Source organism: Heliangelus exortis, chromosome 3 (assembly GCF_036169615.1).
Source record: "Heliangelus exortis chromosome 3, bHelExo1.hap1, whole genome shotgun sequence".
NCBI classification, from domain to species: Eukaryota; Metazoa; Chordata; class Aves; order Apodiformes; family Trochilidae; genus Heliangelus; species Heliangelus exortis.
Window position 1 is genome coordinate 69002544 of NC_092424.1, and position 25889 is coordinate 69028432.

The following is a 25889-nucleotide window of genomic DNA, read 5'->3' on the forward strand; positions in this document are numbered from 1 at the left end:
AGTGACTGGCAATAAATTACTCATTTAGTTCACTTTTCTGCTTCTCTAGAATTCCCCAGCTGCATTTTTTTTTTTTCGGGAAGTGTTCTCAAGAATTTTAGAAACTGTAAAAACTTACCCTAGTATAGCACTGAAACTAGATGCTGTGATGAGTACTTTAACTGCTGGAGAAAGCAAAAAACTTTAAAAAAGACTCAACCTTTACATGCTTATTCTTCTGAATTTAATCAATTTCATTTTGGTTACTCAGAAGAGGGTGAGTAGTTCAGATCTCTCGACCAAATTTAGGATACATATATTCTTATGTAGCCTTAAGACTGTCTTATGAAAAGGATCCTGAGTATATTGGGGAGTCAGAGTCATTACTAATCAAGGATCATTTCATTCAGCCTCTGCATATTGCCACCTTTTCTAACAATCTAATTGCCAGTGGTGCTTCTGGGAAATAGAATATTTTGATTTCCATACTGTGTAACTGGTTTACAAGATGATGAAAAGAGCAAGGACTTCCACTCCTGCAGGCAGCCCTACTGACTCACTGTAAGTCCAAGTTTCCAGATAAAGACCTCTCGATCACATCTCGTTCCCAATTTGGTCTTTAAAGAGTTTGAACAGACAGTTCTCTTTTACTGGGTGGTTTCTGATGATGTCAGATTTAGCTGCATTTCAGGATGCTTCTCAGTACAGTGAAATCCTATATATCTCTTTTGTATTGTATGGCAATTTGTACTTGCTTTTTTTGTTGTCTCCTTCCTCAGCAGCTTGACTACACAGAGTTAATTCTTTAAGGGGGAATGCATGTTGTGCTTGTATTCTCATCAGCATACAAGCAACCATTCCTCAGGTCCCTATAGGGTATAAAAACTTCAAATCTTCCCACTCCATCCCAGGATGCATAAAAATATATCCTTCTGCAGAGGGATAGAGAAAGAATCTGTACAGGACATATGGTTCCTGAAATAACAGAAACTTCACATCCCACTCTCGGGGCAATTTGCTACAGGGCAGTTTGGTTGGACAGAGTAATCAAAAGAATTTAGAGTGCCTTCAGGGTCTTGAACAATCCTGAAAATGCAGTATTCCAAAAATAAATTAAATTAAATTAAAATAAAATAAAATAAACTCAAGTTATGAAAATTATATTCTAGAATTGTTTATATTTTTTTTGTTGATAGTTTGCATATATAGTTTTACATAAATATGTACAGGTGAATATTTATTTTGTATCTAAAATATGTATTACACATAGAATACAGAGACTGTAATTTCGAGAGTCACCATCATGTAAACTGAAAAAAATGGGTATTTTGTGAAATTCAGTATGAACTGACCATCTGTTTCTATAACCATCTATTTTTTGTGATTTATTTTCCAAATCTTTTAAATGCCCTGGGGTTTTGTATATAATATTGCAAAACCCACTATAGAGTCCTGCTTCTCTGAAAAGAGAAGGAAACAAACACCTTGCTCAGATCTTTTTTTTTTCTTTTTTTTACTCTTTTTCAATTATCACTCATCCTAATAGTTTTATCAGTATGCTTTTAAGCCATATTCTTAGCCCTTCCATGACTGTGACTGGCTCCCTGGTCCTGTATGTTTTTCTGTGTTAGTTCTAACAAACAGATGCACACGTAAATACACACAGAATTGTACCAAGCAGTACCCTCCACTTACACCCCTCTGGTTTCTGAACAGTCATATATGTGTTTACTTTAAACAATGATATATTTTGAAGGACATCTCTTGGACATATCTTGACCTGGGCAAGCAGTGGTAGTAATTATACACAGGTTTCAGCAAATTTTAACCAAATGTATAATGGGCTTCACTTAAAAATAATACCAGCATGTTTCTCTAGCGTGTAAAGTATTCTTAGGTTATATAAGATGTTTGCTTGAATGAGATCTATAAGATCAGGAAACAAATGTCATCTACAGGTCAGCTTTTACACTGAAATCCTATAATCAAGCTTTAGTACTGGAAGAAACGGAGAAGTGGCTCAAAGAGATGGCATTTATAAAAATTTAGTAATAACTTGGATTACAGTTCTTTAAAAAGGAGTTAAGACAGTTTTATGAAAAATGGTTTAAATGTGATTACTGCATGTCTGTAGTTTTTTCTTCATGAAAAATAATCTAAAAAAGCTTTTTCCAGTAGCTGATTAATTTCTTACCTACTGCTTGACAAAGTAACATGAGGAGTTGAAGAGAAAATTGCTGGTTTGTAACTGGTTGTCTGCTGAGCCCTTCTGTGTGGTCTGCATAGTTTAAATATTTCCGGAATGAAGTATTTAAGAGATTACAATGTTAAAAGAGCAAGTAATCAGAAAACATATCTTCCTGTTACGTAGCAATGCACTAAATGGAAGAGTTGAAAGGCACAAATATAAATTGTTCAGCTTTTCCATGTCATGGCACTAAAAAGAGTACAGCTGCAAAAAAAACTTTGTAAAAAGCTTAAGACTAGAATATTAAAAACTGAATTTACAGTTGATGAACTGCCTAAAAACAGTGAATGCACAGCTGAATAAATCAAACACTAACCTTAAACCTAATATTAATCATAGAGAAGTACAGACAATTACAACAAGGGATGATTATTTGTTTGCTACTGTTTTCAATAGTCCTGTAATCTTCATGCTCAGTATCTTTAAACAGTAACCTACCTACTGTAGGTACTGTAGCTTTAGCAATTACACCCTGAAGCCTTTGTAGCTTTGTTTTGTTCTTACATATGCCAGCATACATACAGCACACTAGGTAAAATATACTTTATTTTTCTGGATTTTACACCCCACCCTCCCCTCATCCCCCCAGTATTATTTTTCACAACAGTCTGGGGAATAAATGAATTAGGTCTTTATTTTTATCAGCAACTCTATCAACAGTTTTTGGTTTGTACCAGGTTTTCTCTCTAAACAAAATCTGAAAGTTAGAAACTATAAAATGTTAGATCTTCAAATAAGAGCAAAACCAAACTTCTGCACCACCTGAATGTGTCTGTGAAATACAAGTCCATAGAGAACCCTTAAAACCAGTAAATTTGGGCCACAGGGGTATGGTTTGGAAAGCGTGTCCTATGCATAGCCTAGCTAATAATGTGGTTTTAGGCAACATGCAGCATATAAAGAACACAAATATTGAACGCTAGTGGGATGAATGTATGAGGAATACTCCTTCTGTGCCTTGCAGGATATTGTATTAGAATGGGAAATGCTTTAATAACCGAATAAAAACACATTCTTCCCTCTCCTCTCAGATAATGCAGCAACACTGTCTTTGCTTTAGAGAGGTATCATGAAATAACAGCAGGAGAGAGACATCTTTAACAAAGAGAAGACGGTGAGTTTGGAGGGGGCTGCCATTAAAAGAGCAGCCCTCAAGGGCTTAGTCCCTCTGGTTAGTTTTATGTTACATCCCGAAACAGGGTGGAAAATGTATGTTACCACTGTCAGAGCTGTTAGGGATTCTGGCTGCAGGATACCAGAGCAGCTGAGAAGGAATCTTGTAGTCTAATTTTATCTATTTTTATAGTCAGGATTCTAACTTTGTAATTGGAAATTTGATCTTGTCTTTGGCGAAATGTATTCTATCACTTAAGGTCATAGGCTGTTAAAGGATGAGCCTAGTGAAGCTGACAGACACAGCAAGCTCCTCTTTGAAAGAAACAAGTTCAAATTTAGGGACTGAAGTTGGCTGTAAAGATACGGTGTGGGGTGTGTTGATGGAGCTGTAAGATGGTGCATTTTAAAGAACAACCTCTGCCAGGCACAGAGGTCAGTGCCTCTTTTGAAAGAAGCAGGTGGTGAAGAAGCACCATATTGCTCTAAGTTTGTGAGCAAGAAAAATGGACTTGGAACATTTTGTCTTGTTTGATTACACCTGTGTAACTCCTGTCCATGGAAAAGGGGAGGGAATTTAGCCCTGTAACTGCTATTAACAACTCTGTTTAATCCTGTGCTGGTTTTCTCTTGCTTTTCATAGTTTCATTGGTGCAGCATTTTTAACAGTGTAAAACAAGTGCCAAAATCTTACTTTTGCCCATTAATTCCTTTTAATCGTGAAATAAGAAAACAATCACCTTGTAATCCAATACAAAGATGTCTTCAGAAAGATGAGATATAAAATGCAATTGTGTTAATAGCTATGGAGTCTGCACAAGTAACTTGTGTGGGTGGCTTGATAGATAATTAAGTGGCCAAATATATTTAACAATAATACTATATCAATTTATTCAGTCTCAAAGTAAAAAAGCTGTGTTCATTTTTAGGGATGTTTGTTTAAAGTCCCTTTGTATTTTTTAATTACTGTTGCTACAGATAACTTTACTCAAAATGCACCATTACTTTTGACATCAATGTGAAATTTGAAAGATGTTCTTGACAGCTGTAGCACTGAGTTACAATTCCATTATGGAATATGGTTGCATATAATGCATTCCACTGAGTTCCCAGAGTTTGCATTGAAAAGTAAACATTCACTGAAGCTCACTGCCCAGTGCCCCATCTCTTCCTCTTTAATCAACTGCAGAGTGAGACATGACTTTAATTAGTTTCACTGAGAGTGATACTAAAGCCTAACTTCCTAACTTCAACTGCTTAAAAAAGTGGTTTTTTTTTATAAAATACAATTTACCTTTTTTTCAGTTTCAATATTCAGTAGTGTATTTGTTTAAGAGACAACAGGGTTTCCTTCATGAACACAGATGTCTGCAAGTTCTGATCATGGCATGAACTAATATTTAGTTATCTATTGTAGAAGTGGTATGGAAGGAGTATAATGTTTTTTCTGCCTCCACATATTCGTCCTCAAGAGTGTAGGAAACTGAAGAGTGAATTGACAGAAGCAGTATTTTCCTCATGTATTTTTTCCACACAGATTCTGGAATCTGAATTTTTTTTTCAGTCTCTGGAAGTCCATTGAGTCTTGTTTTTGTAAGTAGGCATGTTTTCTAATTAGTTTACCAGCACCTTAGGTAATTTGGAGTTTTTCACTGGCTGTGTCTAAATTATTATTAAGCTGAATCACCAAGATCAAGCACTGTATCCATAGTTTGAGTGAAGCTACAAAGAAGAGGTAGCTACTTTCATAACTCCCTTTCAAGAACAGAGTCATTTTTAGCCAGTGAGACAAAAGAAGGTCCAGCACTGTGAAGCTGATCTTGAGCAGCCTCTTTGATAAGTCTGTTTCTCCTTAATTGAATGCAGAAAATTAGACAGCATAGCTACATGCCTGTGTCTTTGCTGGCTGTTTGTCTGTCATGCATCTGCCTCACAGTTTTACACTGAGTAAGCATCTCACTAGCCTCGTAAAAAGATTTAATTAACCCATGCTGCTATTTGGAATTTAGAGTAACTGATGTGCCAGCAACAAATACTTATTTACGCAAAATACACTTAACAGGTGATACTTGAGATCATTAAATTGCATGTAACAATTAAGGAAAATATGTAGTGCAGCCAGCACTAATGACAAATGGCAGCAAAGCACTGATGACTTTTAAAGTCAGATTTCTTGTTGAGGCTTTCTGAGTTTAAGTATTTTGCATATAATAAATCATTTTTTTGTTTGTTTTCCAGGTGTATGCATCTCTTAATGTTGCTAGAGAAATGAAAAATTAGGCATCATTGCAAATCAGCCAGTATTAGTTTATATATTGTAGATAATCTGATAGTTGTATCTGGACTCCTGTTCATTGCAATTAAGTTTCTGCAGCTCTTTCAGAGCAAACAAATTAAGTGGAGAACAGGGAAGGAAGAGTTAAGACTTTTTGTATCTTGGGATTAATTTAAGAATGTAAACGCCTATGAGTTGCTAAATGAATGGATATCAGTCACAAAACACGCTTGGGTTATTTTGGGGCTACCTGCATTTTTTTGTGGATTTGCATTGATCACCAGGTACCTTGTACCAGCACACTCATTTTAGACTTAAACAGCAGTAGTTCCAGTGCATGTCTTCAGACAAGCATACATGATGCATGCTGTTTTGAAATCTTGTTATTTTAAGACAGATTTAAAGTGAGGGACTGAGAGGATCAACACATTCTAGAAAAAGGCATGTGGGGAAAATAACAGGAATGCTACGAAGTACATTAAAGTTAGGAATAGGTAAAATATGTACATTAGGAACTTCATAATACCAGAACATGGTTGCAAGTTCTGGCTAACACAAGAATGAAAAATGTTGACATTGTATTCATGTGTCTAATTTGCTCTTAAGTGTAACTTTACATATTATACTTGTGTCTGTATATATATGTATATGCTTATATTCAAAATCTATAGCAGTTGTCAGAAGGAAAATTAAGCATATTACAGAAAATGTACAATTTGTACCAAGATACACCTCTCAGGCAGTTGCAGAGACAAGACTCTCTAGGACCTAGGTTTTTTTTGTTTTGTTTTGTTTTTTAGTTTTTCTTAAACTAAACTTCTTTAACTTGAAATCTGGCTAAACCTTGTTTCCAGCAGTGCTTCCTTGCAGGCATGAAATGTACCAACAGCAAATATTTATAAGCAATTTTTACCCTAATCCAATCTCCCCCAAGTACCAGAGGCTGCCTGAAGCATAAGCAACATGCAGAATACCCCACAGACTATACCAGCAGCAACTCTGCAGTATGAAGTAAGCGGGATGAAAAAGTGCAAATGTAACTTAACTTGAAGTTAAACGTGTAATTTGAAGTCAAATGGAAGAAATTGTCAGGAAATGCCTGTCTCAGTGGCTTTCTAATGACAGCATTCTCTTCCCAGTGCTTTTCTGTAGGTACATTCGCAGTGGGGCTGTGCAAACATTTGAAACTGGAATATTTTAAAATTGAGTGTATATAAGAACATGCAGGCGATTTCTCTGCCTTCCTTTACATGTGAATCATTTGCTTAGCTCCATGTAGCTCAAGCAGATCATCTCCTCAGTTGCTCATTAACTTTTTTACTGTATTGTCACTGCTGTGGTCACATGGAAGCTTAACAGGTCAGCACTGAACTATCCTGTTTTTTCTAGGCTTTGGCTGCAGGCTCTGCTTTAACACTTCCACAGGCTTCAAATTATAAAAAGAATATGTTTGGAAGCAATTTTTTTCCACCTCAAACATAGTTTTGGCTGGACAGCTTGGGAAGACTCCACACTTCTAGAGCACATCCTCAGCATTTAGGTATTGGTGGCATTGACTTCAGGGCTTTTTCTATGGAAATCTGAGTCCACACCACACCAGTTGAGAAGTTCAAGGCAATCAATTCAAGATTTGCCAACATGTAATCCCACACCACCAAAGCAGTATCCAGACTGACAGCCTTTACCTGCTCCTAGAGTCAACTAGCACTCAAATCTGAGTATCAGACCTTTGATACCCATCTCTTTTTTTTGGGACACTGCCACCCCAGCCCTCATCACTCCAGACTGAGCTCAAATGCAGAAAGTCCACAAAGATTCAAAGGACAGGCTACCAACAGGGGACACAAAGCATTTCCTAGACATACAGAGATGAAACCAACATGAGTTCAGTTTTAAAACTACTGAATCAAGCAGGTGACCTAGCACCAGAAAAAACCCTCATATATTCATCAGTGCCTTCCCCTGTACATCAGTTTTCACTTGGACTCTCTTCTCTCAAAGCACACAGGAGTTTGCTTAATGTCAAGTTTGTGGAACATGCTCCCTGTCCTACACAAGGCATGAAGGTAGAGACCATTAAAGCTGGACCTTGGAAACCCATGAGACTGGGTAGGAGTCATTTGACAGTAGATCTACAGAAAGCCCTTCCCATCCCTTTAGAGTGGTTCTTCCACTAATTTATTCAGAGAAATTGAGTGGACATGTGGACTTGTAGCCAGTTTCATTTCCTCCCTTGGCTTATGAAACACAGTGACTACAGCAAGCCCTGCATTTGTGTTGCTGTAAGACAATTGCACAGATAAATTCTCACTTCAGTTCTCAGCACCATTTGCAAGAGAGAAGGGCTGGTGTACCCATTCCTGAGGTATTAGATACATGCCTATGTAATCTCGAGACAAACTTCACCTTGAATTCTCAAAGTCAGTCTAAGCTTAAGTACTGTAAGTGTACACCAGAGCTCGTTACTTAAGACCAGCAGAAGCAGAGTCTTAATTCAGAGGAGTATTTTAAATACTTAACGCAGAGGGAAAAAAATACAGGTTAGAGAGAGAAATCTCAAATCTTTTTGTGTGCTCACTGGGACAAACATTCTTAACCTCAAGAACAATGTAATATTTTCATCTGGCTTTGACATGCTTTTACCAAAATGGTAAAAGTTGAGATGCATACCCTAACAGAGGCAAAGTAAATTTATAGTAATTTAGGACAAAATATGTAAGTCTGTATCAGAACTTGGTACCAAGAAACACAGTGTGAAGTGTAGAATCGTTGGATCATGACTACAAACAATTTAAGCGAACTTTTATTGAAGCATTAAGTTGTGGTACAGATATTTTTAAATGATCAAAGTCTAACACCACAGAAATTATAAACACCATACTCCCCCCCCATCCTGATCACCCTAGATAGTTCAATAATCCATTCAACAGCTTTCATTTTTATAGCCGTGGCTTATGCTTCTATTTGTAAAATGTGTATTTCGGTATTACTTGAAAAGGGATCTTCAGTCTACTTAAAGGACCTCAAGCCAACAAACGTCAGGTCAGTTGGGACGATGTTTAAGAACAAATAAAAACAAACTGAAATATTGGTCCTCAATAACACCAAAAAGAATTAGTGCCATTTACAGCATGTAATTGGTAACACTGGTAAAGAACATCAACAATATGATCAAAATAAAAAAAATTCAAGATGTTCCAACCACTTGATTTCTAACCAAGCAGACTTTTAGTTTAGAAGCACTGAAAAAGTGCTTCATTTATAAATACAGAAGGAACAAAAAACCATTGTGTCAAGCCAGAGTCAAAACATTGCAAGGACAAGAGGGGAAAAACAACAACAACAAAAATCTCAATTTTGTAGTTAACATGCTGGTCTCACAGCTGTTTAAATCCCAGTATTTGCAAGCATTGCTGAAAGTGTGCCAGCTCTTCATAGCCTACATTTTAGTCAATACCTATTAAAGTGACTTTTAATTACACACTTATTCATGTTCTATGAATAGCATTCTACTTCACTTCTATCCAGGTGTCCCAGACAGTTCTTGTTCTATGCCTTCACTTAATGCCCTCAAGTCACAGTAAGAGGAACCACCTTAGTAATTAGGAGGAAAAAACAGATGAAGTCACAACACTAATACAGTGTAAGTCACATGCACGACAATGTCACAGGACTGTCACAAGATAGAGGCATTAGCTTTGCTTGGAACAACAAAATGAAGTGATGCTGGACCAGTTTAGAAGCACTCTTTACAAAAAGTCGTAGGTCACAGGTTGTACTGAGAACAATCCAAACCAATCAACACTCCCAGCCCAGCAAATTCTACTCCTTTGCTAGATCTACCTGCCAGTGCTCAAGAGCACCAGCTTTAGTCTGACATAACCGGTGATTAGGAAAGAAAATGTCTGGTGCCAATATGACCTTGCACTTTGCAAAGCTGTCACACAACTGTGCCAAAGCACTTGTATCCTGACTCAGCTCTTCCCCTGTCAAGTCTTGGACCTTCTTCAAATTCTGCCATTGTGTAGCAGTGTGACACAGCTTGGGGACACAGACAGATAAACGAGCGTTAAAATAAGATGAAATTTAACCTGCATTACTAATTATACCCAAATTTCTAAAGGTGAAAGACCAATGCATTAGCCCAGTGCTACAGTACAGCTGAGCAAGTTCCTATAAGCTTGATAGAGCATGAAAAGTCAGTCTGATTTAAAAAAATAAATCAACCACCACCAGTAGTAGCAAAACAATTTTTAACTCTTTAAGAACTTTCTCCAAACATTAAAGTGTTAATTAGGAATCAGTTTCATTAGAAATCATAAAAGTTTGTCAAAAAACTGTTTTAGACTGAAGTCACAACATAGATTAAAAAAAAAGAGTGACAAATTAACAGAGAACTGTCCCCAGTGAGTAGGCTGAGGCTTAAGTCTAATGAGGACGAAAGCCTTGTCTGTGGGGAATTTTTGGTGATACCTGGAGAAAAACTATACTGTGTGTAATTCTACCTGAATCATTTTTACAAGTGTTGTAAAGTTTCATACAGTAAGATTTTTCTACATGCACTTCAATTTCACAGCAAGAGTGGCATAGAGTACCTAAACACAGAAGAGAGCATTCATGCAAGATATCTAACTCCTTGATATAATAATGCATACAATTCAAAATGGTTATACTATGATTACACCTAGGGCTTTCCACAACTACAAGGTGGTGGGAGTGGAAAGCATGGCCCCCTGAATCATCAACTAGAAAGCAACCACCACCTTCTCTATGGGATTTCTTTTTGCGCTTTTTCTTCATTCTTAATCAACTGTGCTGTTGCTGGCAATTCTTTGTGAAACTGGTAAAAACGAAATTATAATCACTGAATTGGGCAATCTGGTGATCAAGACGTTTAAACCCCTCAATCTTCTGGGCAGAAGAAAACACTGTACGACATTTAGAGCTCTAGAAAACAAAAAAAAGTGAAAGTTATGTTTAAACTTAGCATTTCAAGATGGAGTAGTGCAACATGTGTTTTGCTTGGTTCTGGTGATAGTGTTACCAACATGCTTCAAAGCTGTGCCTGACAGTGCTCAGGAAGTTTCACTCCCAAGCAGCAACTCTGCTGTGTATGGTACTGCTCCTCTATGAATCCTTGGCTGGAAGCATCACCATTAACAGCAACACTTATAAAACAGACGGAGCTGCAGCTACATCCAAAAAAATGCCACAGCAAGAAATTACACCTCTACAGAACTGCATAGGAAGTCACTAGAATACTTAGAGTGGGCTGCCTTATCCTGGTGTTTTACATCCACTTGAGATCAGATTTAGTGCAGGCCAATGCAATACAGAGGAGTATTTTTAATTTCTGAAGAAGCTACCATGCAAATATAGAGGCAAACTGGAAACTTACACCCCTGTGTAAAAACTCTGGCCTTGCTTTGTTTATGCCTATATGCATTTCAGGAGCTGACAACCTAATGCAAGAAAACTCACCTGATTAACAAAGAGGGTTGTCACAAATTTTCCTGGCTTGAAAACCTCTACAACTTTTCTAATCAGGTCATCATATGAGGTTTGACTTATGTTTGTTTCGAAACTAACATAAGAAAACTCTGGTTCTGGAGTGATGTGAATAGTCCAGTAAGTTCCCTGAAAAAAAAAAAAATTAATCATTACTGTCAGATAATTACTATTTCTTTTAACATTAATTATCAGTAAGTGTAAAACTTACATCCGATTTCATCCCATTCATTGAATACCCACAAGGATTGAACATTGTAGCATCAATAACAGAACCTGGTATCAGGTCACGAATTCCACTCATCTGAAAAAGAAGTTAAAATTATATCACCCACTACCACGCATCTTTACACTTGTTAACATCTAACTCAAAACCACCAGTTTAGGGGACAGAACACCTGAATTTTCTGAGCAAGTCAGTCTGATAATTTGTATCAGCACTGATGAACTTGTTTTGCATTCTGTCCCCAAGTGAGTGCAAAGCTGCATGCAAATGATCAGATACTTTGCCTCTTAGAGCCAATCTGCACCCCTCCAAAAGAAGGGAACAGTTCAGAATTCAAATGCATAATTGCTTCTGCAACTAAAATGGAAAACAAAGCTCCTGTTCAACCACTACCCATAAACTGAAGACTGTTCACATTTACTCCAGAGTGAGAACATCTTTGTACTCCAGAATGAAGTGCAATCCCAAGCACTTTAATTTCCCACACAACACAAGCCAGACCAATCTCAATAGCAAATACAATATTAGAATCCAAGTTTAAGATTAAAAACCAGATGAAGTCAATGTACTTGTCAGAGAAACTTGTTTCTGTCACAGGACTTTCCCATTTGGAACAGAGAAGCACAACCATCGAGTTATACATAGACCTTAAATCCATCTACCCTCCAAACTATCCAAATGGCTCTAGGATTTAACCTTAATTTTGATACTTAGATTCCCTTGACATTCATTAGCTTCAGTCTAGAGTCTTACTCCTCATAATCTCCAACCTTCACTAGAAGCTAGTAAGAAAGTTTTTCACAGGATAAGTTTCCAATCACCAAAAGCACTGCAAAATATTCAGGTAAAAGCAGCACTGAAAATGCAGTTATACTAAAAAACAACCAAAAAAACCAAACCAAAACTATTCTAGAGTTCTATCCATTTCACCCCCAAAGTATTAACCTGACACTTTCTGTGAGATCTTTTCTAAAAAAACTAAACTCTGTATTAAACATGAAGCATTTTGTTGCCCAATTTCTATCATTCCAAAAAATGGTTATTTTTTTAAGCTAACGTACACGAGTGACATCATTTGCAGTAACACCATCTTTCATGTAGAACTGGTCCATAACTACTGGGTCAAGCTCACTCATCAGAATTTCCAGTGTCTGATCAGGCTGATTGGATATCCGACTCTCTGGGAAATCCAGGGTGTACAGGTACCTGTGTAAAATACATATCACATATGTAGTAAATATTAGCAACACCAATTTTTGTTAAAGTCCCAAAGATTCCAAAGTCTCCATATACATACCAGCAATCAGAATTCATACGCCCCATGCAATAAGCTGCTCCATCTGACAAGACAAAGAGTCTTCAGTTAATGCACCACAGCTGATCCCTTATGTAAAAGCTTAGCTTCATTTCACATTTAAAAGATAATAGTCTTTCACAGAACACTAAGAGGGTTCACCAGTAAAATCTGCATCTGTATCAAATAAGCAGGGATTTAACTTCTGGGATATAAAGCCAATAATCAGAAAAACAGGCTCCCTCAGAAGGTGGTATGAACAGCCCAATTCAGAGCCTAGTAGCAGAAAGTTCAGATTATAGCTTAAACTATGCACTGACAGCAATCCTAGTATACTTAAACATCTATTTAACCTATTTATGATTAGCATTTATTTTCAAAAAACTCAGATAAGTACTACAGCTTCCATGTTCCTTAAAAAAACTTCAGTCAGTTGTTAAAATTCAAGGCCGTTCTTGTAGGCTTTAGATTTTGTTTGAATTCAATCTTTAGTGCAGAGAGAAGCTGTATTCACAGAATCACAGAATGTTTTAGGTTGGAAGAGACCTCCAATATTATCCAGTCCAAACTTTGATTAACACCATAGTCAACTACTAAACCATGTCCTTAAGGACCAGGTCCAAATGCCTTTTAAACACATCCAGGGATGGTGACTCCACCACTGCCCTGGGCAGGCCATTCCAATACCTGACAACCCTCTCAGTGAAAAAACATTTGCTAACATCCAGCCTGAACCTCCCCTGCTGCAGCTTCCATCCATTTCCTCTGGTCCTATCACAGTTCACTAAGAGGCTTTTTCCCTCCTCCCTCCAGCCTCCCTTGAGGCAGCTGGAGAGTGAAAAGGTCTCCTCTCAGCCTCCTCCAGACTGAACACCCCCAGCTCCCTCAGCCACTCCTCACAGGGCTTGTGCTCCAGGCCCTTAATGAGCTTTGCTGCCCTTCTCTGGACACGCTCCAGCAGTTGTGTCCCTCCTATAGGGAGGTGCCCAGAACCCAACACAGTACTCAAGATGCGGCCTCACCAGAGCCAAGTACAGAGGGATGATCACCTCCCTAATTCCTGCTGGCAACAGCATTCCTAATACAAGCCAGGATGCCATTGGCTTTCTTGGCCAATGGCAATTCAATAAATTCAATTATTATTCTACCTTTTTAATAAGGCTTTTACAGTTAGTGAGAGCTGGATTTTGCAGACTGACTTACATCTTAGTTAAGCTTAGTCATCTGACTTAGTTAAGCTAAGCATCAGGCAAAGTACAATTTAAATTTTGATATTGGTAAATTAACATCAAAAATTCAGAAAAGAAGTTTTTATAGCTTTTGATTTTTATGCAGCTGAAGCTTGTGCTGGCTGCAGAACTGCAAGCACTGGAAGAAGGTACAGTGTGGCAGCCTGTATGTATTGTATTGCTCTGTCACTTCACATCAATACTTTACACACAAGCTGTGTGTATGCTCAAGTTTCAGGAACTTACTTGGGAAAATTTCATTAAGAAACTCCACTTCTTCCTGGAAATTCCTATGTGGGTACTCCTGGTGGGAAGGCTTCATGAAATTCTTACGTGAATAAAAGAAGCTCTGGAAAATTAAAAGGACATCTTAGGTAAGGGTTATAGATGTCTACCTTGAACCTAAAAAATTCAAAATGCAAGCATGTAGCAGTAGCATAAGTTTTCACAGCACCTAGTTTTCATTGTCAAGACAGACAAAGTCTTTCGCCCTTAAGTAACCTTAGCTCAGCACAATAGCACATTTTTAAGTTACAGCCTTTAAAGTGAAAAAATAGGAGACTAAATCCTACATCAGAGCAAGCAATCCTATTTTACCATCTTCCAATTACTGGAAGCATACCTAAACAGCTAATGAAGTTTCATTATATTTAAGAAAACAAGTGAATTTGAAATATTAGTAAAAACCTTGTACATTCTAGAGATGATGCAGCACTTTTAGCACCTTACCTGAATTGAGTCAAACCCACTGTACTCCCTAGCAAGCTCCAACAGGGGAACCAGTGCTTGCAGTAAGAGGGTGGTACCACACGTCTTCAAAATGAAACGTCTCTTGGAGACAAACATGCTACTCTCACTGTAAAAATGTATGAAAATGTATGAAAAATATGAGAAAAATTTATTTAAATGCTATATATAGAACAAACCAGGAGAGAATGGTTAATCTTGGTTCTTACCCCAACCAAATGCATTACGGTAACTGAACACTCAGCATATGGCACACATGCTTGGCAAATGGATCAAACCCAATTGATTTTAGCTTAACATTTGAGAGCTGATATTTCCCAGAACCAATACCTGCTGCGAGTGTGGTATTACACAGCCACCATGCTACACAAAAAGGGGTACCATGTGCATTACAAATCTTCAATCTATTTGAGAAATACAAGCATGCTGTGAAGTGGGTACACGACACACGTGCAATTTAATTTCCTAACTCGGACACAGAACAGGGTCAGACTTGAAATCTGACTTGCTCAGCTGAAATAAAGCCTCTGAGAAACTCAACTCAGAAAAGGCAAAATCTTTGGCAGAATGCCATAAATTGTCTGGCTGCAACTTATAGAGATGCTGACTACTGGAAAGGGGTAAATCAGTATCTGTCCACAGAAAGAGGAAGTCTCAATGTGAGCACAGCCACAGCTATGTGATATGCCTTATACTTAAGATACAGAAGCTACTGTAAGTCAGACACTTTAATTAGAGTCCCACTGAACTAGAGACAGGCACTGATAGGACATCCAGGACACCTAAACATGTTAAGCAAGTATTTCCTCACCAAGTAACTGAGCAATGAAGTCTAGCTTAAATAACTGAGCTTGGAATGCTGCTTGAAAACAAAGTAGCAGCTATACTGCACCCAGGATATAGTTGTAACTAGTTACATTCTTTCCAGAATTTGCTTTAAATATGTGAAAGTTGCAAAAACAAGACTTGAGAAGTTTGAGTAGTTTGCTGGTAGCCCAACCTTGCCCTCAGGGCAATCTTTCAGAGTACAAAAGCTTCAGTTTTTGTAATCTGAAGTAAACCAGAGAATGTCAGTGTGTCTGTAAAATTCATGTAGAAAAAGCATGAAAGTATTCTGCAAGATGAAAAACACGTGGCAAAAGTAGTGTCCTTACAACTAAGTGCTGCACAACACAAAACTTTTAAGATTTCAGGAAAGTTACGTATTTACAATTCAGCTGGAAGAGTTGTTCCATTTCTCTTAATCCAGAGTTAAAAGTGACCTTCTGATACCAGCTCCTGCTGATCTATTCCTAAACCTCTTAACTGGGGAGACTTATTTATTCCCTGGACAAAATTAAATGATCAGGTGCAGAAACACAACAGCCTTGTCCTTAAACCTTTTAGTTACAGAAAAAATACACACGCTGATAACTATGAAAACATTACTGCTCCTGGGCAGAAGCAGGGCAGCATTATGATTAGCAGATGGCTGCAAGCTGCAGACACAAACTGCAGGCTCTTAGTCCAAAACTGGATTCTCAGCCAAGTGAATCCCATATGATAGCTTTAGCCTTTTTTACTTTTTAGAGACTAAAAGAGTAAGTTAGTGCCTTACCTGAGTACATAAGCTTCCTGCTTGTCAGTTTTTGTCACACTTATGATCAAACAATGCACATTCTCCAGAAGTTTGTCCCACTCAATCCTGTGAAGAAATTATATAAAAGGACAAAAAAACAGGTTAAACAAACCAAAGCTTTCTGGAACCTTGAATAAAAAGTGTAGTCCAAACAAGAGGACAACTCTTGTCTTCAATTTGCTGGATCTGAGAGCACAAAAGGCCAGGAGTTTTTCTATAGGAATTGCCTAACACAATACAGTCATATTGTTAGCTTTCAGTGAATGGCTAAGCATACTCAGGATCTGTTAGTGTAATCTGCTGTCCAAGAATAATTTTAAAACAACCCCAAACTTCTAGAGGCAAATCAGGATAACCTAAATCTCACATGTACTAAGATAGAATTCATTGTTATTACTTAAGGTATGCATTAGGTTAACTCTCCGTATATTTCAATCACAGTAGTCAGTGACTACTAGAGTTATAAACTGAAAAGAAACAACTATTTTAATAGAGAACAAGTTGAATCTACTTGTATTTCATAGAAGTATTTCAATTCTTTACTGCCATTGCTCATCGTACAAGGAGTTTTATTAAAAAACTGAAGAAAAAAAAAAAAAGGAGTCAAATTAAGCTCAAATGTATCCAAATGCTTATAAGAAGAGACAGATTTGCAAAAATATACTTTGGGGGTCACTTCAGTTGTGCCTACACCAGATTAGTAGAATCTAATATAGTCAAATTTGCTAGATTAAAAAAAACCAACAGAATAAAAGTAATTGGAAGAGATACAGCTTCCTGAAGCTGCAAAATTACCAGACTGCCAGCTGTGCTATTTCCCCTGTCCCTCCTCTTCCACAGCATGGTCCACAGTTTGTGCTGGCTCTTGTGCTCAGAACCAGACACGATAGGATGCTTTGCAGCTGGGAGCAAAAAAGAACTCCATCTTTTGCACCCAAAGATATCTGCACATTTGCATCCAAAGACAACATCTCTCTCAAATCAAAGGACAAAACGTACATGACACTCAAGTTTAAAGGAGCATGAACATCAATAGGCAGATCAGGGCTTCAACAGGACTTCCAGGCAACAATCAGGGCACTTTCAGGTATAACCTTCTCCAGAAGGAACAAGCTGCAAGGTAACAAGTTTCTGCCATAAGCCTCAAATCTTCCTCTTCTCCTGGCTGAGTAAGCAGCCACTAGCAAAAATCCTTTTAAGAGCATATCCATAGCTATATATTTTACTAGGATGATCTACTGAGTCACGTTAAGGGACCAGTTTTGATAGAATGCTACAGAATAAAATATGTGGTAGTTCCAGTAATATAATAGCAAATTGAGAAAACATTCCGCATGTCTTAACTTCCCACAAGCAGTACCACAACCACTAGTAGTGGGTGTAAAAGGGCTTGTTTCCTTTGTGTGAAACCATTCTTTAATTATAATTGATAGGGTTATAAGCAAAAGAATTTTACCTGTAGTTTTGAATTTGCTATCATCTAGCTCATGAATATCAGTTTTGATGAGGGAAAGACTGCATTCTTACATCAAGTTCTCCATATTACTTTTCATTCCTATGTAAAAAAGCTCAGCAAGTGCAGTGAGACAGAAGCCCTTTTATCTTGGCACAATCCTGCCTACTTTGTCTTCTCAGTTTCCATGGAATAGCTCTGTTCTGATGCACTACAGGAAAAAGTAGAATAAGGTTTATTGTCCAGCCTCCTTGTACTATCACTGTTATGCTCATCGGGACTGGGGGAAGGCAGAGGAGCAGCAGCACTGCAGCAGTGAGTAGGCTCAGGCTACAGGGTGCAGTACAAACCAAGTATTTACAGGACTTCAGATGCCTGGCTGTGTTAATGCTTAGCAGTTCCCATGTAGCACAGGATGAGAATCTCATATGAGCATCGCTCCACATTGCTCACAATGGGCAACCAGGCTGGTGAAGGGACTCCAGCACAAATCCTATGAGAGGCTGAGGGAGCTGGGGCTGTTCAGCCTGGAGAAGAGGAGGCTCAGAGGAGACCTCATCACTCTCTACAACTCCCTGAAAGGAGGGGGTAGCCAGGTGGGGGTTGGTCTCTTTTCCCAGGCAACTCTCAGCAAGACAAGAGGGCACGGTCTCAAGTTGTGCCAGGGGAGGTTTAGGTTGGACATTAGAAAGAATTTCTTTACTGAGAGGGTGATCAGACATTGGAATGGGCTGCCCTGGGAAGTGGTGGATTCTCCATCCCTGGAGATATTTAAAAAGAGCCTGGATGTGGCACTCAGTGCCATGGTCTGGTAACTGCAGCGGTAGTGGATCAAGGGTTGGAATTGATGATGTCTGAGGTCCCTCCCAACCCAGCCAATTCTATGATTCCATGATTCTCCAGTTTCTTGTGTCCACATAATATTGACAAATAGGAAGCCCATTAAAGGCTCACAAACAAGCTTAATTTTAGAGCATTCTTCAGGGTTGAATGGTTGAGATACAGACTCTTAAATACCTGCATCACTGACCTATCGTTTCAAACTTCTGTACATTCCAGATCATGATAAGCCTTGAGATGGAAAATGCATAGCTGCAGGCCATCTAAAGGAATAAACAGCTTATTTTATTGGGACAGTGAATGCATTGATCAGTCACAACAGGATTCCAGGACTCACAATATGTTTCCTTCAGCAAACTTTCCTTTTTTATACATAGTTTAAGGCTTTTTTTTTTTTTTTTTTTCCTGAAAACATGCTTTATAAAAATAGGTACTGAAGTGCAAATTATTTCAGACCACAAAAACATCAACTTAATTCCACTTCTGAATATGAGTAAGGTATCTTCAGATGCTTGGCATACAAGATCTTGCTACAAAACTTTAGCACAGCGTTAATTAGCAAATGGACAAATCTTACAGCAAAGTAAAGCTGATGTTCCATACCTCTCAAGTTTTCCACTTGGGTCCTTTACTGAATGTACTAAAACAAAGAGTTTACATCTTTTCTGAAATATTTCACTCAAGTTATTGTGTAGAAAGCAGGCTTGCCCACAGAAGAAAAAAAATGTGAAAAACTTCTAAATTGCAGTTGTTGGTGTTTGGGTTTTTTTTGCTGGCAATAAAAAAATTTTTAAAATTAACATATCTATTCCCTAACAGGTGCATGCAACATGGAAATTTTTAGCTTTGAACATCAGCTTAGTCATTCAGTAGATGAATGGCTTGCATTTCACTACTAAGCAGGTATTACAATACAAAAGGCAAGCTCGACTGGTTTGCAACTTGACTCTAATTTAGCTATTGTTCTATGGTTTCGGCTTAGATTTCAAGTTCTATACAACATAAACTAGCTTATCCAATGGCTTTTATAGAATTAGCATAGTGGGATATATTGTATTCGGGTTTTTTTTCACTTTCATGTCAACTGTAGTAAATAATCTAATTAATAATTAAGACGACAATGTTTACAAAACTTCATTTCATGCTAGCAACACAGTATCACTGATAATTACTCCTGGACACAGGTTAACAGCAGTTTTCAGACATGTCATAGCTTCCTAGCAAAAGAGTACACAGCTTCAATTAAGATCTTCTAGTAAGAGACCATTAACACAAAGGTCTTCAAAGTTTGCTCACAGCTCTGAAACTGTGTTAAAAACCACCTGTTCAGCAGTTAACAGTTTGTATTTACTCTATTAAAAACTTTACAGCCAGATCTAAAGCATACAAAGGAACTATCACAGTACCTGCCTTGCAGTTAAATACTACTGAGCAGTTTCAAAAATTAAGCTTGCTGGTTTTGTAAACATAAGCCTGAGCTGACAAACAGAACACTACAATGAGGAAAGCGTTTGTAGAATGGCATCTCTAAACTAGATCTGTATATTCCAGCACCAGCATATCAATGCAAAAATCAAACGAGTGCTTTGGGAATTTTCCACATTTGAAGTCAAACACAACAGGACTCCTGAAGTGCCTACATAACTCATCATCTGCATCTACTTCAGTTTGGACTTGCAATAGTCTTCCAGGCTTGCTTGGACATTAACTATTCAAGTTGTTACCCATGGTGTCTGCTACATCACCAAATCTCAAATGACTGTAGAACAGTATCTGATTATTTCCATTTCAAACACTTTATTCAAAAAGGTCTGAACAATCTCAAGTCTGAAAGTTACATGAGGAACTACCTCATTACACCAACAGGTCAGAGGTAAGCATGTATTATGCACTGCTTCTGGCTTAGCAGAAGTGAAGCTTCCTCTACCCATGAGCTAGGGGTGTATATAATATTCACACACAGAACATGGACTAGTTAGCATTTCAGAAAAGGCAATTACCTGCCCACTGGCAATTTAGATACCTGGACAGGTAACTCAACCAATATATACACACAGGAAATTTACTGAGAAATACCAAAACAAAGGAAAAGACAAATAGCATTTGCTAAGCATGCCTTTGAATAGAGATGCTACCATCATTACCATATTCCAAATATTACATATATCATGACAAGCTCTGCCAAGCTCCCTGACCAAAGACCACTGGGCAACAGCAATATACACAAGCAGATCTGGATACAATGAAGACAACAGATCCTTCAACTACCATTTGAATGTGAAAAGCTGAAGAGTTTACCATACTGACAAGTATAACCTTCAGATTTGCCCTGTATGCTTAAGCCAAGCCTTTAAACTATGTCAGCTGATTACATCTACATACAAATCTTATCCCTCTGATAAACCTGTTTGTAGTTTTTGGGTCCATACTAGAAGGTACATAAGCAGATTTTGCTTTGCTTTTCAAACTTGCAGCTCCAATTTGCCGACACTTCTAGGACAGATGTGCCAGAACATTTTCTGCAGCTGGATCCCTTATTTATTGCAAGTCAGAAGTCTAGGTAATTCTAGTCTTTCCAGACTCACCCCTATAAAACCCCATACTTGCCATCACAGTAAAGATATCTCATTCCTGTCTTGCCCAGCACGATTTCAGTGACCCGTGTGCCGGCAGGTGGCCATCGGCTGCCGTGCTAACAAAGGCTGAGCAGGCATACCTCAGCCACAGGAGGAGCTGCCCCCCGGCCCCGAGAGGGCCGACTCTGAAACACGTGTGCACACGAAGCTGCGCGGGCCTTGGGCCTTTCTTCCTCTCTCCCTGGGTGGCAGTGGAAGAAGTGCCAGCACATTCTTCAGATGCCCATTGGGTGACAGACGCGGGCCCACCCTCCGCGGCGCCCGGCGTTCATTGGCCTGAACTTGTCAATGGGGGAACGAAGAGGCAGCGCGATCCGGGAGGGGAGCCAAGAGCCTCACGTGTAAACCGCGGCTCCAGCCACACTTCTGGGGAGGGAGGGAAGGAGGGGGCATCCCCCTCTGCCTCTGCTTGCTTCGCCATAGGGAGACACGGAAAGGGTTCCCGTCTACCGCCTCCTTCCCTCCCCAAGAGCCGCTCTATGAACCTCTCTAGCTACACGGGGCCGGAGGGACTCTGCGAAACCGGCCATGTGAGGAAACCATCAATCCCCGTCGCGACAGCAAGAAGGATCTCCCCTTTTCCAGCTCCCATGAACTGGGAACAGGATTCCTGTTCCCTTCTTGCCGCAGTACAGCGCAGCCGGTCCCAACGGGCAGGGATTTCCCGAGCCTCCCATCACGAAGCTGGAGGGGCCAAGAAACCCAGCCGATAAAAATACTTCCCCGAGAGCAGGGCCTGCCACTATCAGAACCGGCTGCCGGCAGCCGCAACGTGCGTGGGGGCTTGGTGCAGAGGGGTAGGCGCCGCTGCCATGCCTCCGGCAGCACTGCGACACACCGCCATCCGCCTCCCCCCAAAGGCACTCCCGGCCGGCGCGGCACACGCCTGGCTCTTCTCTCCCCGACGCCACATGTTGCCAGCAGGGACCGCACAGGGCTACACGAGGTGGCGGCACGGAATGGCTTCCGCCCCCCCTACCCTACCCTCCCCCTCCGCCCCGGCACTGTCGGAACTGCCACCAGCGACTCCCCCGCCCTCCGCCTCGACCGGGACGAGAGAACCTCCCTGCCTTTGCGGTCCGCTGCAAAGGCTTTGGGGGAGAGATAGTGGGGGTGGAAAGGGGTTGAGGGTGGGAAGGGGCGGGTGGTCCCTGGAGGGCAGCGGAAGGTCACCCCCTGCCCTCCCGCGGCGTTGGGCCGGCGCACGGGAGAGGCCGGGACTGTCACCGGCGGGACGGGGAGGCCGAGGGATCGGCAGCCGCTCAAGGGCCGAGCCCGCCGCGCGCGCGCGCGGCCGTTGCCACCAACGGCTCCCCCGAGCCATCCCGGAACCAAGCTCCCGGCAGCGCTGCCACAGCCCGCGCAATGCCATTACCCCCCGCCCCGCTCCTCTCCCCCTCTCCTGCCGCCCTCCCCACCCAGTTTCGCATCGCCGCCACCACACCCGGGCCCCGCGTGTGCCGGCCATTCACCGGCCGTGAAGGGCAGCCCTCCCAACCATCACCTCCACCCCCTCCCCCCATCGCCAACCCCACCCCGGCCGTTAGCGGACCTGGGTATGGTGCGGAGATCGCCGGACCCCTTGCTCTGATGCGGCTCCTGCTGCGCGGGCTGCTGCCGGGCGAACCACACCTCCAACAGCTTCTCGGTCCCTTCGAAGAAGTGTGCACCGTTCTCCTTCATGGTGAGACAACTCGGCAACCAACAACCACAGAAATTAACGACAACCAAACTACCGCCCCCGGCCGCTACCGTTTGCTGCTGCACAGGCCGCGCTGCCGCCGCCGGGTCCCAGTCCGTCCCGGGCGGGTTTCACCTTCTAGGGTATTTGTCTAATGTTAATTTAAAAAAAAAAAGAAAAAAAGTAATAAGAAGGGTTTGTTTAGGTTTTTTTTTTTAAAACCAGCGAAAACCACCCGGAGTGCGCGGCGGCGGATGCGGCGTGAGCGTGTGTGAGAGGGTTACAGTCCGAGCGGGGGTGCGGGCGGGCAGGCGATGCGGTTCGGTTCCTTGTAGTCCGTGTGTTCCCCTGTTACAGAGAAGAGCGTTGAGCGAGCGCTAGCTAATGTCGCCGGCCATACTGTGTAAGCGAGGGGCCAGAACGCACGCAGACGCTTTTATACCCCGCAGGTAACCGCATCACGTAGGACCGCGCTTGCCATTGGACCACCGCCGCTCGGGCCTGCCTCTCCCCGCTTCCCATAGGGTGGCGCTGCTGCCTGTCAAAGCATATGCCGGTTCCTCTGGCCACGCCCACTGCAGCCCGCCCGCCCGCAGGGAGCGGGAGCGGGGAGCGCGGGCGGCGTTGGGGATCGAGACCGCGATCAGGATCAGGATCGGGGTCGGGGCAGTGTGGCGTGGCGTGGTGTGCCAGGCACGCCGGGGTCCGGATGCGTCGCCCCTGGGGGTGGGGGTGCCAGCGCGGCCTACGGTGGGCAGTGAGCGATCCAAGGGTGGCGAGGGACAGCAGGGCTGAACATGGCCGAGAGACGACGGGGGAGCAATCCCCAAAGCAAGTGTGCGCGTAGCAAGGAGGAAGCCCGAGAGTAAACCCTCCTCCCGGGCCGAAGCTGCAGTACGCCTTCTGTGTCCGACTTCTTTCCCTCTGGGCTTTCTTGCCGTGTATTACTTAGGTAGTACAGAGGAAGCTGAGCCTTCAAACATAATTCTCCTTCCCTTCGAGGAGCTGTGCGTGTGTGACTGAGAAGTTATTTATCCGCGTGTGCGTGGCAGGAGCAGTGAGGAGGGAGGGCATGTGCATTAGTTGTATGCACAGCACGGGAGAGAAAGCGCCTTGGGGTGTATGTGCATGGGTAAACACCTGCCTACCTGCAATATGTTTTTAATGTATTTAGAACAAACTGTTGCAAACCAAACAGCTTTATTGGTTTGTTTGGTTTTTGGTTTGGTTTTTCTTTAGGCAATACGGTAATAAAGGCCAATCGGAAAAAAAACCCTCACTATCGAACAATTGTAGAGCAGAAAATGCTGTCTGCCCCAATGAGCTTACAATATAAAGCATGGGACAAGCAGCAGCACATGGTGGAGGACAGATGAATGAGTCCCTACTAGGAGACAGTGAGATAGTATCGGACAGCATAATAGGCAGTGGTTCTGTCCACAAGCGGAGGGGTGACTCACGGAGTTCGTGAGTCATCTCCAAGGCAGCTGGATGTGAATCATTCCCCAGGTCACTAGTTGCCACTGTGTGCACTTTCAACACGGTCTTTTAGCTGGCAGAGAACATGTTTCCAGTGCTGTGATTTCACTGGTTTTTACTAACTTTGTGTAAGTTGTTACTACCATAAAATAAAAGTTTTCCTTTCTCAGCTGTTTACATTGTCTCCTTCTTATGCTGGTACAAGCACTTGCCTGCATAAGTAGTGGACTGCATCAGGTTTAATGCTAACTGCTTAGTTTTAATCATGGTTAATAGTTTTTAATTGTGATCAGCTTTAACTTGCTTCAGTTCCCCAAGCCAGTTCACGTCCAAGCTACATACATGTTTGTGTTGGTATAAATAAGAGGTTGTGCTTGGGCATGCACAAGAAACACCGATGAGGAGTGCAGGACCACTTCTTCCAGTAGCAATGATGTATTATATTGGCTTAAAGTGCTTATGAAACTACAGCTGGGAGTTCGTGGACTCTGTCCAGCCATTTATTTTAAAACACCAGCCCCCGGTCCTTTTTTCTGGATCTATTATACTAGTTCCTAGCACTATCTTCTGTTGATCTAATGTTAGTCTTTGGTTCAGTCAGGTACTTGATCCTACTTTCTGTTTGCAAGAGATCTGTGTGATGTTGCTCCGGCCAGATTTATCTTTTTCTTGCCTTGGATCCTGTCTCGTACACACGCTCTGACATCTTGATCTTTGTAGTGTGGTCCCATTAGATCTTGATCCACATGCTCACAAAATCCAGCATTTACTGAAGTCTGATGGGGCTCTTGCCTGACCCCTTCACCTAGTGCTTTCTCTGACTTTTCCAATACAGGACTTCAGTTTATTCTCACCTGTTAGCAGACACTTCTCTGAGTGGGCCTAATGCACTAACTGTGACTGTTGCATCTTGTTTTTAAGGCAAACCAATTGCCCATAAGATTGTTTCTAAGATGCTTCAGAGGAGAAGAAGATTGAAAAAGTGAAGTAAATTCTTCTTTATTTCTAGGAATCTTCTCGGTGTGAAGGATAACCTTAAATGGTGTGGGGCACTTGTTTGCAAGTTTAACAAGGGACAATACAGCCCAGTATCACCAGCTGACATGAGGAGGGAAATGATCTCAACCCTGAGTAAGATGAAACAGTGAAAGAATTTGAAAACAAAGACAAGTATTTTGTCTGAAGTGATAGAAAAGTAGCAGGGTGACATAGTGTGCTTGAAGCCAAAGAATATGTGTATGAACACCTAAAAAAGGTTTATATTAATGCTGAAGGCTGCAGGCTTTCCTTCATGAGAGGCTGCATTGCTGAAAGGTACACATGAAACAGGTGGAAGAGAGCAAAGAGGGAAACACTGAAAGCTCTTTTTTGAACTCGACTGACAACTAGACATGAACTAAGTATTGTCTGAGTGACAGGCTGAGTTTTCAGGAGGGACAGAAGGAGATTGTTGTGGATTAGAGAGAGGTTCTCTGGGTCATCCTTGGAAAGATGGACACTGAATTAATGTTTATAACTATGATTACCCAGAGATAAAGGGCAGAATAGCAACTGAAGGACTAG

The 25889-nt window shown here is 41.1% G+C and overlaps 1 protein-coding gene across 2 annotated transcripts; it reads right to left on the reverse strand.

Annotated features, from left to right (window-relative positions):
• Positions 1-2281: 2281 nt before the first annotated feature.
• AMD1 (adenosylmethionine decarboxylase 1) lies at positions 2282-23259 on the reverse strand. 2 transcript variants are annotated; one of them, XM_071741164.1, is made up of 9 exons: positions 22719-23259; positions 16217-16303; positions 14602-14728; positions 14119-14221; positions 12647-12689; positions 12411-12555; positions 11335-11427; positions 11097-11252; positions 2282-2431 (listed from the first exon to the last, which is right to left on the reverse strand). In XM_071741164.1, exons 1-9 carry the CDS (start codon positions 22847-22849, stop codon positions 2417-2419), a joined length of 900 nt encoding a protein of 299 aa, XP_071597265.1. In that variant the 5' UTR covers positions 22850-23259; the 3' UTR covers positions 2282-2416. The 2 variants fall into 2 exon arrangements, with proteins under 2 accessions (XP_071597265.1, XP_071597264.1); XM_071741163.1 differs by lacking the exon at positions 2282-2431 and adding an exon at positions 8397-10562.
• Between the last annotated feature and the right edge of the window lie 2630 nt (positions 23260-25889).